The sequence below is a fragment of the Mustela erminea genome, chromosome 19 (genome assembly GCF_009829155.1).
Source record: "Mustela erminea isolate mMusErm1 chromosome 19, mMusErm1.Pri, whole genome shotgun sequence".
NCBI classification, from domain to species: domain Eukaryota; kingdom Metazoa; phylum Chordata; class Mammalia; order Carnivora; family Mustelidae; genus Mustela; species Mustela erminea.
This window is the reverse complement of record NC_045632.1, coordinates 207,804-221,116: the sequence shown is the minus strand read 5'-3', so window position 1 is coordinate 221,116 and position 13,313 is coordinate 207,804. Positions and strand designations below refer to the sequence as shown.

Sequence of the window (13,313 nt, the reverse complement as noted above, 5' to 3'; positions counted from 1 at the left end):
TCTGTGTGTGTTTGTGTGTGTATGCATATAAACTATCCCAGTCCTAAACCCCAGCACCTGGGTTTGTGACCTTATTTGGAAATAGGGTCCCTGGAGATGTAACTAGCGTGGATGAGATCATATTTGAATAGCCTGGGCCCCTAATTCAGGAGGACTTGTGTCCTTCTAAGGGAGACTGTGGATACACAGATATGCACTGAGGGAGAGGGCCATGTGAAAAAGTCCAAAGTCCAAATACATCAAGCTGGGAAAGGGGCCTGGAACAGATCCTCCCATAATACCTCCAAAAGGAGCATGGTCTACAAGCACTGTAGCCTCTAGAACTGTGATACTGTCCACTTCTGTTGTTTCAGCCTCTAGGCTTGTGGTATCTTGTAATAGCATCCCTAGAAAACTAATACAACCCTGTTAGAGGAAAAGTAACCAATCAGAAGCCCATGAGGAATTGGAAAAGAGAAAAAAATCTATCTATTTATATAGATATGTCTATATCTATATCTATATCTATATAAATAACTCTTTAAAACATTGAAAACGAACGGACATTTGAAAACCGTGTGAAAAGGAAAGCAAGCAAGCAAACAAACAAACAAACAAACAAAAACTGAGCCCCAGGATTCACTTGAATTTTCACTTGGAATAGTTCTGGATGGTGCGCTAGGGAGGAGATTCCAAGGAAAAGATGAAGTCTCCCTGCTGTGAGGAAAGAGAGATTGGGATTCAGGAAGGCTGGAGTGATGAAAAGGCCATGGGTTCAAGAGAGAAATAAGTCAAGTAGAAATCAAACTCTTGGAAATACACACTGGTGTCCTCTTCAGTCCTTGCTCCATAGGAAGCAGTGTGTGTCTAAGAAAATACTTCAGGTACTATCAAAGAGTCAAGGCAATGGAACCAGATGGTTGCCAAAACTCCTACAAGGCTAGAGGTCATTGGAGTAACAACCAGCCAGAGGGAAGAGTTCCTCTGGATAAGTCAATATTCTGTAGAGACCCGGTAAGGAGCCTGAGTTAGTTAGTTGTAAAAAGGGTCAGAATTACCTACTAATCTCTCGCTGCCCATGTGACAGCCAATAAAAGAAGGCAGACAGTAGCCTCTAAAGGACTCAGGTTATAAAAAGGAAGGCAGTTCAAAAGGGAAAGGGAAGAAGGAATAGACAGGAAAAAGAAAATATGCCTAGCGAGGTAGTAGACTTCAAATTTAATATTTCAGCAATGACCTTCAGAGCGAACGACTCAAATTCTGTCCACTTTGTTGTTTCAGCCTCTAGGCTTGTGGTATCTTGTAATTGAAAGACCCCTGCCCTGGAAAGTCCCCTCCCTTAAGAGATAGATAGGAGAACTAACCGCTTGTTTGCTTTTCTGTGAACCGCTGGCTTTTAGGTATAAGGTTAGATTATAAATTGTGTGATGAATTATATAATTAACTGCTCTTTTGCCTTTCTGTAACCGCTTGGCTTTTAGGGTGTGACACTTGTCGCCTGTTCAAACAAGATACCTTCTGCTAAGAGGCATAGTCACGTAGGCAGGGGGCCACATAGTCAAGTAGGCAAGATATTTTCCTGCTGAGTAATGAGGCCCAACCCCCCTCCTTGCTCCCCCTTCGCGTGCACAAGCTTTCTCAAATGTACTCCCCCTTCGCGCGCGCGGACCCCCGAAACCAATCCACTAACACCGAGGGTGCCTCTTTCAAAAGTTCAAATTGTCAGCCAATCAGCTCTACCCCACCCAAAACCTGTTTGTGCCAATCTATAAAAACCCCGCTTTCCCCTCGGTTGGTGTGCTCGGTTAGCTGGAGCTGCCGACCACCCGCCGGTACCTGCGTCCCAATAAACCTCTTGCTGTTTGCATCCAGTGGCAGTGTTGGATTCTTGGGTAAGGGGATCCGCGGGTCTTTCATTTGGAGGTCCCACCGAGATCATCGGACTCCTGCCCCAGGGATCCAACGGACTCCCACCGGGAGGTAAGCTAACTGGCCAGCCCTAGACTGTCCCTTCGTTTCCTCGTCTTCTGCTTCTGTTCTGTCTCGTGTTTTCTTTCGGCCGTTGTCTAGAATTGTACCTCTACGCGTAGGAGGGCTTGTATTTGTAGGCAGCTTGAGAAGGAGTTGACGAACTCGGACTTCTCCCCTGCCACCCTAGGGGGACGCCCCAGGGATCAAAGGGGCTTGGAGCCCCGCATTTGTCCGAGGGTTAAATCCGTTTGTCCGTTCCAGAGGAACCCCTCGGCCCTGGACGGAATTTGTCCACTGAGAGGAGGTCTCGAGACTCCTTTTGTAGGCCAGTGGAATTTGTACGGTGCACCGCAAGGTTTTTGTCTTTGCCGGCTCGTTAATTGTTTTATGTGTCTTTCACATTGCGCCTTGATTAAGATTACATTCTGTTTATGGGAGGGTGTCTAACCCGTTTGAATCTGAGGAGTGCCTGATTGTATGAGTGTGTTCGTGCGGCTCCACGGCTTCGGCTACGGAGTCTGAGTGGGCTGCACCCTGATTCTCGCGGAACGTCATACGGCATAACGGTCATCTACTCCTTGGAGTAGCCTGGTCCGGGGTTTATACGGATAGACCTTAGCCAAGACGCTCCTAAGCTCCCGCGAGGGACGCGAGCAGGACAGCACCTGAAAGATCCCCCTCCCCTTGTCTGCAACATCGTACATCGGGAGGGAAAAATAAATACTAAGGTCAATAGCTCCACCTCGCGGCCATCTGAAACCTGAAACTCCTCCCCTGTCACCCTGGGGGACGGTCCAAGGCTCATAGGGGCCCGGTTCTTTGGGGCCCCACAACTGTCCGAGGGATACATTCATCTGTGGGCCACAAAGGAAACTCATAGTCCCACACAGCTTTCTGATCCATCTGAAACCATCCTGTCGGTATTACGCCGAAATCGCGCAGTGTCCTTTTTGTTATTTGTTCTGTGTGTCCTACTCATTGTCTTTGGTGTTATTTTAGACTCTGAGATGGGGCAAACACTTACCACTCCTCTAAGCCTCACTCTAGGTCACTGGAAAGATGTTCAGAACCGAGCCAACAACTTATCGGTGGAAGTCAAAAGAAGAAAATGGCAGATTCTCTGTACCTCTGAATGGCCCACCTTCAAAGCTGAATGGCCCACAGAGGGAACCTTTAACATCAATGTTATTTTGCAGGTCAAGGAGCGAATCTTTAATCAGGGACCTCAAGGTCATCCGGACCAAGCACCTTATATTATAGTCTGGGAAAGTCTAGTCAAAGAACCCCCTCCATGGGTCTCTCCTTTTGTCCCCTATTGACCCTCCCTCTTCTAACGATGCCCCCTCTCTGCGACGCCCCAGACAATTACAGGTCCTCCCTTCCGAGGAATCCCCTTTGATAGACCTCCTAACCGAGGACCCCCCACCTTATCGCCCTCTTAGACCAGCACCAAACCCCATAAGGGAACCAGGAAGCCTCCAATATTGGCCCTTTTCTGCATCTGATCTATATAACTGGAAGTCTCATAACCCTTCCTTTTCACAGGACCCGGTGGCCCTAACCGCCTTAATTGAATCTATCTTAATTACCCATCAGCCCACCTGGGATGATTGTCAGCAGCTCTTGCAAGCTCTCCTCATCACAGAGGAGAGACAAAAGGTTTTTCTGGAGGCCAGAAAGAATGTCCCAGGGGATGACGGAAGGGTCACACAACTTCCTAATGAAATAGATGCGGCCTTCCCTCTGACTCGCCCTGACTGGGACTTCAATACGGCTGCAGGTAGGACCCACCTACGTCTTTACCGCCAGTTACTCATAGCAGGCCTCCATAATGCGGGACGTCGCCCCACTAATTTGGCCCAGGTAAGACAAGTGACTCAAGGTAAGGAGGAATCTCCAACCGCCTTCTTAGAAAGGCTTAAGGAAGCTTACCGCAGGTATACGCCTTTTGACCCAGATAATGATGAACAAAGAGGAACGACTTAGGAAGTTGCAGGAGGAAAAAGAGGAAAAGCTAAGGAAGGAAACTGAGGAAAAGGAAGAAAAGCGAGAACGTAAACGAAACAAGGAACTTAGTAAAATCTTGGCCACCGTAGTGCAAGGCAGCCAGAGCTTAGAGATAGGAAAGTCAGACAGAAAGGGAGACATAAGGAGGCTTCAGATAGAACGGGACCAATGTGCCTATTGCAAGGAACGAGGACATTGGGCCAGAAACTGCCCGAACAATCCTAAGAGAAGTACTAAGCCGGTCACAAGACTCATGGCTTTAGACAAAGACTAGGGGCGTCAGGGTCAGGAGCCCCCCCCTGAACCCCGGGTAACTCTAACAGTCGGGGGGCAACCTATTACCTTCCTAGTAGATACAGGGGCTCAACATTCCGTTTTGACTAAAAACCCAGGGCCACTCAGCGACCGGACGGCCTGGGTTCAAGGAGCCACTGGAGGAAAACAATATCGTTGGACAACAGACAGGAAGGTACACCTGGCCTCAGGTAAAGTTTCTCATTCCTTTCTTCATGTTCCTGATTGCCCCTATCCGCTCCTGGGTAGAGACTTGTTGACCAAACTCAAAGCTCAAATTCATTTTGAACCACAAGGGGCCACCGTGACCGGCCCTAAGGGAACTCCTCTACATATCCTTACCTTACAATTGGAAGAAGAATATAGATTACATGAGGAGCCCCCTCAGCCCCAAAAGGACATAAAATCCTGGCTTGCATCTTACCCTAATGCCTGGGCGGAAACAGGAGGAATAGGACTAGCTATCCAACAGCCCCCCATTCACATACAATTAAAGGCAACCGCCGTTCCTGTCAATGTTAAACAGTACCCTATGTCCAATGAGGCCTATCAGGGCATCAAGCCACACATACGGCGGCTACTAGACCAAGGCATTTTAACCCCATGCCGGTCTCCTTGGAACACTCCTCTGTTACCCGTCAAGAAGCCTGGTACCAATGATTACCGACCAGTTCAGGACCTCAGGGAAGTCAATAAGAGGGTAGAAGACATCCACCCTACGGTGCCCAACCCTCACAACTTACTCAGCACCTTGCCTCCAACCCATTCCTGGTATACCGTCTTAGACCTCAAAGATGCTTTCTTCTGTTTAAGACTGAGTCCTCAGAGCCAGCCTCTCTTTGCCTTTGAATGGAGGGATCCGGACTTAGGAATATCAGGTCAGTTGACCTGGACCCGGTTACCACAAGGGTTTAAAAACAGCCCAACGCTGTTCGATGAGGCTCTTCACCAGGACTTAGCCGACTTCCGGGTAAGGCACCCTTCCCTGATCCTGCTTCAGTACGTCGATGACATCCTACTAGCAGCCACCAATGAAGAAGACTGCCGTACAGGTACTGGGGATCTTTTAATGACTCTAGGCCAATTGGGATATAGGGCATCTGCCAAAAAGGCCCAGATTTGCCAGGCTAGAGTCACCTACCTGGGCTATGAACTATATGATGGCCAACGATGGCTAACGGCTGCAAGGAAAGAGACTATTCTTAACATTCCTGCGCCTCAAAACCATAGGCAATTGCGAGAGTTCCTAGGAACAGCGGGCTTTTGTAGACTATGGATTCCGGGATTCGCAGAAATAGCGGCCCCTCTATATCCATTAACTAAGCAAGATACTCCTTTTGTATGGACTGAACAACAGCAGCAGGCGTTTGATCATATCAAACAAGCACTCCTTAAATCCCCAGCATTAGGCCTGCCAGACATTACAAAGCCCTTTGACCTTTTTGTTGATGAAAAACAGGGCTTTGCTAAAGGGGTCTTAACACAGAGACTCGGACCTTGGAGACGCCCTATTGCGTACCTCTCTAAAAAATTAGACCCCGTGGCAGCTGGCTGGCCACCATGCCTAAAGATGATAGCAGCAATTGCAGTCCTCATCAAAGATGCCACCAAACTGACACTGGGACAGCCCCTAACCATCCTGGCTCCACACACAGTGGAATCTCTAATCCGCCAACCACCAGACCGCTGGTTGTCAAATGCCCGCCTGACACATTATCAGTCCCTCCTCCTGGACACAGACAGGATCCAATTTGGACCTGTAATGGCTCTTAACCCCGCAACCTTGCTGCCCACTCCGGGAGAAATACCATCACATGACTGTCACCAGATCCTTGCGGAAACACATGGGACACGACCGGACCTAACCGATCAGCCCATGAAGGATGCGGACCTAACCTGGTATACAGATGGCAGTAGCTACCTGCAGGATGGAAAACGACGGGCGGGGGCAGCCATCACGACCGACTCCCAGCTTGTATGGGCAAGCGCGCTACCAGAAGGTACCTCAGCTCAGAGGGCAGAGCTGATAGCTCTAACGCAGGCCCTCCAACTGGCAGAAGGTAAGAGTCTTAATGTTTATACAGATAGCAGATATGCTTTTGCTACTGCTCATGTCCACGGAGAAATCTATCGGAGGAGGGGACTGCTAACCTCAGAGGGCAAAGAAATCAAAAATAAAGCCGAGATATTGGCCTTATTAAAAGCCTTATTTCTTCCTAAAAGGCTGAGCATAATGCACTGTCCTGGCCACCAGAAAGGGGAAACCCCCGAGGCAAAGGGAAACCGCCTAGCTGACACAATGGCTAAACAGGCAGCCTTGGGGCCCCAATTGCTAACTGTCACTATACTTACTGAGACAGAAGACATAGATAATGCCATCATTTGGAATTATGAGGAAGCCGACTTGGACTATGTACAAAAATTGGGGGCTGACTATAATCCAGCCCTCAATCGATGGGAATACAGAGGGAAAGCTATAATGCCTATAAAAATGGCAAAAGGGCTAATCAATCACCTCCATCGGCTAACTCACCTGAGTGCAAGCAAAATGAAGGCCTTAATGGATAAGGCCAACTTAGAAAGCCATTTTCCCAAACAAAACTTCCTTCTTCATCAAGCAGCTACTAATTGTAAAATCTGTGCTCAAGTCAATCCTGGAAAGACTGTTATTGGACCTGGGGTCCGGGTACGTGGACAACGTCCTGGCACACATTGGGAAATTGACTTTACCGAAATTAAACCTGGCATGTATGGATATAAATATCTTCTAGTTTTCCTAGACACCTTCTCAGGATGGGCAGAAGCTTTTCCTACCAAAAAGGAGACAGCTAACATAGTCGCCAAAAAACTATTAGAAGAAATTTTCCCAAGGTATGGAATACCCAAGGTACTAGGGTCCGACAACGGGCCTGCCTTCGTCTCCCAGGTAAGTCAGTCGGTGGCCAAGCTACTGGGGATCGATTGGAAATTACATTGTGCTTACAGGCCCCAGAGTTCAGGACAGGTAGAAAGAATGAATAGAACCATCAAGGAGGCTTTAACTAAATTACTGCTTGAAACTGGCTCTAAAGATTGGGTATCACTCCTACCTCTAGCACTCTATCGGGCACGAAATACCCCAGGACCTCATGGTCTAACTCCCTTTGAGATTCTCTATGGGGCTCCACCCCCCGCTGTCACTTTCTTTGCCCCCGATATTGCCGCTCATTCCCCCTCCCCCTCTGTACAGGCCCATCTGCAAGCCCTGCAGCTGGTGCAACAAGAAATCTGGAAACCCCTGGCAGCCGCCTACAAGGAGAAACTTGACGTCCCACTACGGCCACATCCCTATAAAATAGGGGACACTGTCTGGGTTCGCAGACATCGGACCACAAACCTCGAACCCCGTTGGAAGGGACCCCACGTAGTGCTCCTGACGACACCCACAGCACTGAAGGTTGACGGGATTGCAGCCTGGATCCACGCCTCCCACGTGAAAGCAGCGCACCCGGAGAAACAGACTGATCCCCTTCAAGATTCGGAATGGACCGTACAACGCTCCCCAAATCCTCTAAAGATAAGACTCATGCGCCGTTAATCCTTCTCCTTGTTTACACTTTCCTTTCCTTTGGGGGCCCCAGTCCACATCTCCCCTTATCATCTTATTGCTGATTCTATCAATTGGCCCTTGCATCATAAATAGGCTTGTCCAGTTCATTAAAGCCCGCTTGTCCGTAGTTCAGACAATGGTACTAACACAGCAATATCAACTTTTAAAACAATCAAAGTACCGGACAAGCTTAGAGCAGGGACAAGACGAATGGATATAAGATTCTATCCATGATAAAGAAAAAGGGGGGAATGAAAGACCCCTGCCCTGGAAAGTCCCCTCCCTTAAGAGATAGATAGGAGAACTAACCGCTTGTTTGCTTTTCTGTGAACCGCTGGCTTTTAGGTATAAGGTTAGATTATAAATTGTGTGATGAATTATATAATTAACTGCTCTTTTGCCTTTCTGTAACCGCTTGGCTTTTAGGGTGTGACACTTGTCGCCTGTTCAAACAAGATACCTTCTGCTAAGAGGCATAGTCACGTAGGCAGGGGGCCACATAGTCAAGTAGGCAAGATATTTTCCTGCTGAGTAATGAGGCCCAACCCCCCTCCTTGCTCCCCCTTCGCGTGCACAAGCTTTCTCAAATGTACTCCCCCTTCGCGCGCGCGGACCCCCGAAACCAATCCACTAACACCGAGGGTGCCTCTTTCAAAAGTTCAAATTGTCAGCCAATCAGCTCTACCCCACCCAAAACCTGTTTGTGCCAATCTATAAAAACCCCGCTTTCCCCTCGGTTGGTGTGCTCGGTTAGCTGGAGCTGCCGACCACCCGCCGGTACCTGCGTCCCAATAAACCTCTTGCTGTTTGCATCCAGTGGCAGTGTTGGATTCTTGGGTAAGGGGATCCGCGGGTCTTTCAGTAATAGCACCCCTAGAAAACTAATACAAACCCTGCGAGAGGAAAAGTAACCAACCAGAAGCCCATGGGGAATTGAAAAGAAAAAAAGTACCTATCTATCTATATAGATATGTCTATATCTATCTATATATATATCTATATATCTAACTCTTTAAAACATTGAAAATGAACGCACATTTGTGAACCCTGTAAAAAGAAAAACAAGCAAAAAAATAAAAAAAAATAAACTGAGCCCCAGGATTCACTCGGCTTTCACCTGGAGGAATTCTGGATGGTGAGGGTAGGGAGGAGATTCCAAGGAAAAGATGGGAGTCTCCTTGGTATGAGGAAAGAGAGATTGGAATTCAGGAAGGCTGGAGTGATGAAAACACCATGGGTTCCAGAGAGACGGAATTCAAGTAGAAAACAAGCTCTTGAAAATACACACTGGAGTCCTCTTGAGTCCTTGGTCCATAGGAAGCAGTGTGTGTCTTAGAAAATGCTCCAGGTTCTGACAAAGAGTCAAGGCAACGGAACCAGATGGTTGCCAAGACTCCTACAAGGCTAGAGGTCATTGGAGTTCCTACCAGCCAGAGGGAAGTGTTCTTCTGGCTAAGTCACAATATTCAGTAGAGACCCGGTAAGGAGCATGAGTTAGGAGCGGGATGAAATGATCCCTCCGAGAAAGCTGACTCTAGAGCTTCCCTAAAGAAGGGGAGAACAACTGTAAAAAGGGTCAGAAATACCTACTAATCTCTGACTGCCCCTGTGACAGCCAATCAAAGAAGGCAGAGATTAGCCTCCAAAGGACTCAGGTCATCGAAAGGAAGGCAGTTCTAAAGGGAAAGGGAAGAAGGAATAGACAGGAAAAAGAAAATACGCCTAGCGAGGTAGTAGACTTCAAATTCAACATTTCAACAATGACCTTCAGAGTGAACGACTCAAATTCTATTGAAAGAAAAGACCTCAATAGGGCAGTGAAAAATAAACTCTACTTAGAATGATTCAGAGGCTACTATAGATTTTGTGGAAAGAAAAAGGATGAAAAGGACTAGACCTTACCCAAACGAATCCTCAAAGGCTGCTTTTCCTAGGTCTTGAGAAGAGACAATGGAAAGACACCTGATAAATGAACAGAGAAAGAAGACATTTCAGAACACAAAAGGACCCTTTTAGAAACACATGGCTATCCTCAAGTTGTCTGCATCCGATGAGAAAACTCATTGAGATCAACCATATTGAAGCCCATAAAACAAGGCTAAAGACATTTTTTGGAAAGCTTTTCTTTCTTTCTTTGTGAGAGAATGAGTGAGAGAGAGCATGAGAGAGGAGAAGTTCAGTGGGAGAAGCCAACTTCCCAAGGAGCTGGGAGCCTGAGGCGGGAGGAGATCCTACAAGACCGGGGTCATGACCTGAGCCCAAGGCAGTCGCTGAACTAACAGAGCCACGCAGGCACCCCTCTCCAGAAATGGGTCAACAGCAGCTGAGGAGCGGCACCCTCAGTGAAGCGCCCAACTCTTTGGTTCTGGCTCAGGTGGTGATCTCAGGCTCTTGAGATTGAGCCCTGAGGCAAGCTCTGGGCTCAGGGCAGAGTCCACTGGGTCTCTCTTTTGGTCCTGCCCCTTCCCCCTCACACTCAATTGTGCTCTTGCCCTAAAACCAAGTATGAAAACCCTTCACAGAAGGGAACAATGGTTGAGAGTGGGAGGGGTGGGGAGAGAAGTGACAGGCCCCAGGGCGAGCGGGAGGTGCCCTCGGTGCTGCCCGCCCTGCCAGGGCCGGCGGATGCCGCCTTCGCCCCCTCCGCCCTCGGTGCTGCCCTGGCAGGGAGCAGCAGGGAGCAGCTGAGCCCAGGGAGCCTTGGGGCAAGCCTCCTTGAGTGCCTCCAGCGCCCTCTGAGTGTGCTCGTTGCGGGGGTGGGGGTGGGGCGGGGCCACAGGTCGGTCCAGGGAGGAGGTGAGGGCGGCGCCCAGGTGCCCCCGGCAGGGGAGGGGCAGGCAAGACCTGCAGAGAGATCCCCTTGGGACTGCTGGAGCTGCTGCAGGGCTTCATGCTGGACTTGGCGAGGCAGCAGCCTGTGCACCCTGCCCTGCATCTGGCTCTTTCCTTAGCAGGGAGCCTGTTTACCCCTCCCTCTCTGCCTGTCTCTCTCCCTCCTTCTCCTCTCTGTCTGTCAAAGGAAGAAAGAAAATCTTAAAAAAATCAAACAACCCCCCATATTCTTGTCGTTCTTTAGGGCCCCATGCGTCAACATTTGATTTTTACTTCTTGAATTGAAGGAATTGGTTGACTGATTGACGAATTGGACAGAAAGACAGAGACAGCGAGAGAGGAAGCCCAATTTGAGAAGGAGTAGAAGCCATGGAAGTGGGAGAGGGAGAAGCAGGCTTCCTGCTGAGCACAGAGCCCCAGGAAGGTCTGGAGCCCAAGACACTGGCATCAGGACCCCAGCAGAAAGCAGCCACCCAGGTGCCCCACTCCATGATTAAATCCTTTTTTCACGATTCAATCCATTGGATTAAGCAACACTCTTTGGGGTCTGCCTCCTTGGGTTAACACTAACACATTGTGTTTTCCTTTGCTCTTTTGTGATCACTGAGGATTTCAGGAATCTTTTCATGTTTCTTGGCTGATGGCTTTCTCCTTGGGATATTTCTGCTCTAGGATTTTCATTGTTTTGAAGTTACCTATCTATCCTTCTTGATTCCTAGTTCTCCTATTTAGAGTTGTATACAGTTCCTTATCTGGTATCTCCATAGAGCCTTTAATAGTTTTAGTCTTGTCATTTGCTGGGCAAGATTTTTTTGTTTGGAACCTTGGAATGAGTAGAGTCCAACTTCCCAACTGCTGCTGCCCCTCGGAACAATTTGTTACTTAAACTGTAACCCCTGGAGGATTTTACTAGTTACCAAGCACATTTACATATGACCTCTAGAAATACATATACTGGCAACAGGTCTTTGGGGAAAAGGATGATATATGACTGTGAAGCTGGGTATCTGGGGATGCCCAGCTCACTCAGGGCGGAACACCGCCCCTTCACAGAAGCTGGGCAGCGGGGGATACCTCGCTTGCTCATGGCGGAATGCCGCCTCTTCACAGAAGCTGCGCTGGCTGGAAGCCCGGCCGGCCCAGGGCGGAATGCCGCCTGCTTCAGGAAAGCGGAGCACCCAGGAACACCAGGTTAGCTCAGGGTGGAATGAAAACCGCCTGCCTCCCTTATCCGCCATCGAGCCTTTCTCTTCCCAGAAGTGCCCGTTGTTAGTTAGAAGAGTTCTTTCAATGTGCTTGTTTAACTATAAACTTGATCCTCCTTCTTGCTTGTCAGCAAGATGGGATTAACATTTGACCTTCCTCAATCCTTCTATTGGCTATTGTTTTCTATCCAATAAAAGTGAGACTGTGGAGTTGCTCCTGGCAGCCGTCCTTTTCGACTGTTGTCCCCTGCTCCCAGTCTTTTGCAGCTGGCTGGTTCGTGCCTAATTCTTCTCTCGTCGCCGACTGGAAGCGGCACCCAAGCTTTCTTGGGCTTCCTGTTTTTGGTGTTCTGTTCCACTCATCTCTGCCACCGCCCCCAGGTCCTCAAAATGGTTTTCTATTGTATCTTCCAGAAAACTTCTGATGTCCTCTTTAGTATGTAGGCTACATCAGTAGGGAATAGCGTTAAAACCTCTTATGTTCCATGTGGATATTCACGTCATTGAGCACCCGCTTGGTCAAAGTCTGCCCTTTTCTGTTGGTCTGTTTTCTCTGATCATTTCAGGAGTCCTTTTGTAAGAAATCCTATCCCATCAGATGCTCCTCTCACTCTCTTTCTCCCTTACTCTTGCTCTCGCTTCTTTCTTCAGATTTGCCGGGGAATGACGAGTCCTTTTCATTCCTATGAAAATAGAAGAATTGGCTGATCCACAGATACCATTTTTAGTGATATACAAGTGTATATATAATAACTGATATGGAGATGTACATGTGCACCTACATATATATTCTTTAATCTATAAAGTATGGAGGTTGGATTAAGTCTGAAGTCTCTCGTACAGCTTGATAACCTGTGACTCTTTGATCAATAACTTCCATTTTCCCACAGGTCAGAGAAACGGGAAAAAATGCACATATGAACATATGTAGCACGTTAAAAAATGATCACAAATCCTATGACTCCCCATTCCCTTTGATTCACATGGGCTATGTGACTGTGTTAAACAGTGGAAGAGAGTGGAAGAAACATGTCAGTTTCAGGCCCAAGTCCAAAAGGAACCCCTCTCTTGGAACATTTGCAATTGGAGCTCTGAGTGGACAGGAAAGAAGTCCAACAACCTTGTTACAAAGACTGCACGGAAGTGGAGGGCCATCTGAGCCTCATCTCCCAACTGTACCCATCAAAGTGACAGGCATGTGCATAAAGTCATCCTGAATCCTCTAGACCAAGCAGCCGCCTGCTGAAGGCCACCACCCACTGACCTCAGTTAATGCCGTATTAAGCATAAAAATTGCCCCATGAGATCCTGCCCTAATTTCTGACCCCCAAAACATATGTAATATGACAAAAGGGTTGTTTTAAGCCCCCAAATTTTGAAGGTCATTACCTAACTAATTGGGTAACATGGCAAATACGTATCCAAAATAATGTAAA

At 48.1% G+C, this 13,313-nt stretch overlaps 1 protein-coding gene across 1 annotated transcript; it reads left to right on the top strand.

Moving 5' to 3' along the window:
- The first annotated feature begins 2,957 nt into the window (after nt 1-2,957).
- Nucleotides 2,958-7,884, top strand: LOC116580025. Its single transcript, XM_032326056.1, is given in 3 exon segments — nt 2,958-3,257; nt 3,322-3,923; nt 3,925-7,884. Coding segments are annotated over 3 exon segments (4,806 nt in total). The 3' UTR covers nt 7,829-7,884.
- Nucleotides 7,885-13,313: the final 5,429 nt, after the last annotated feature.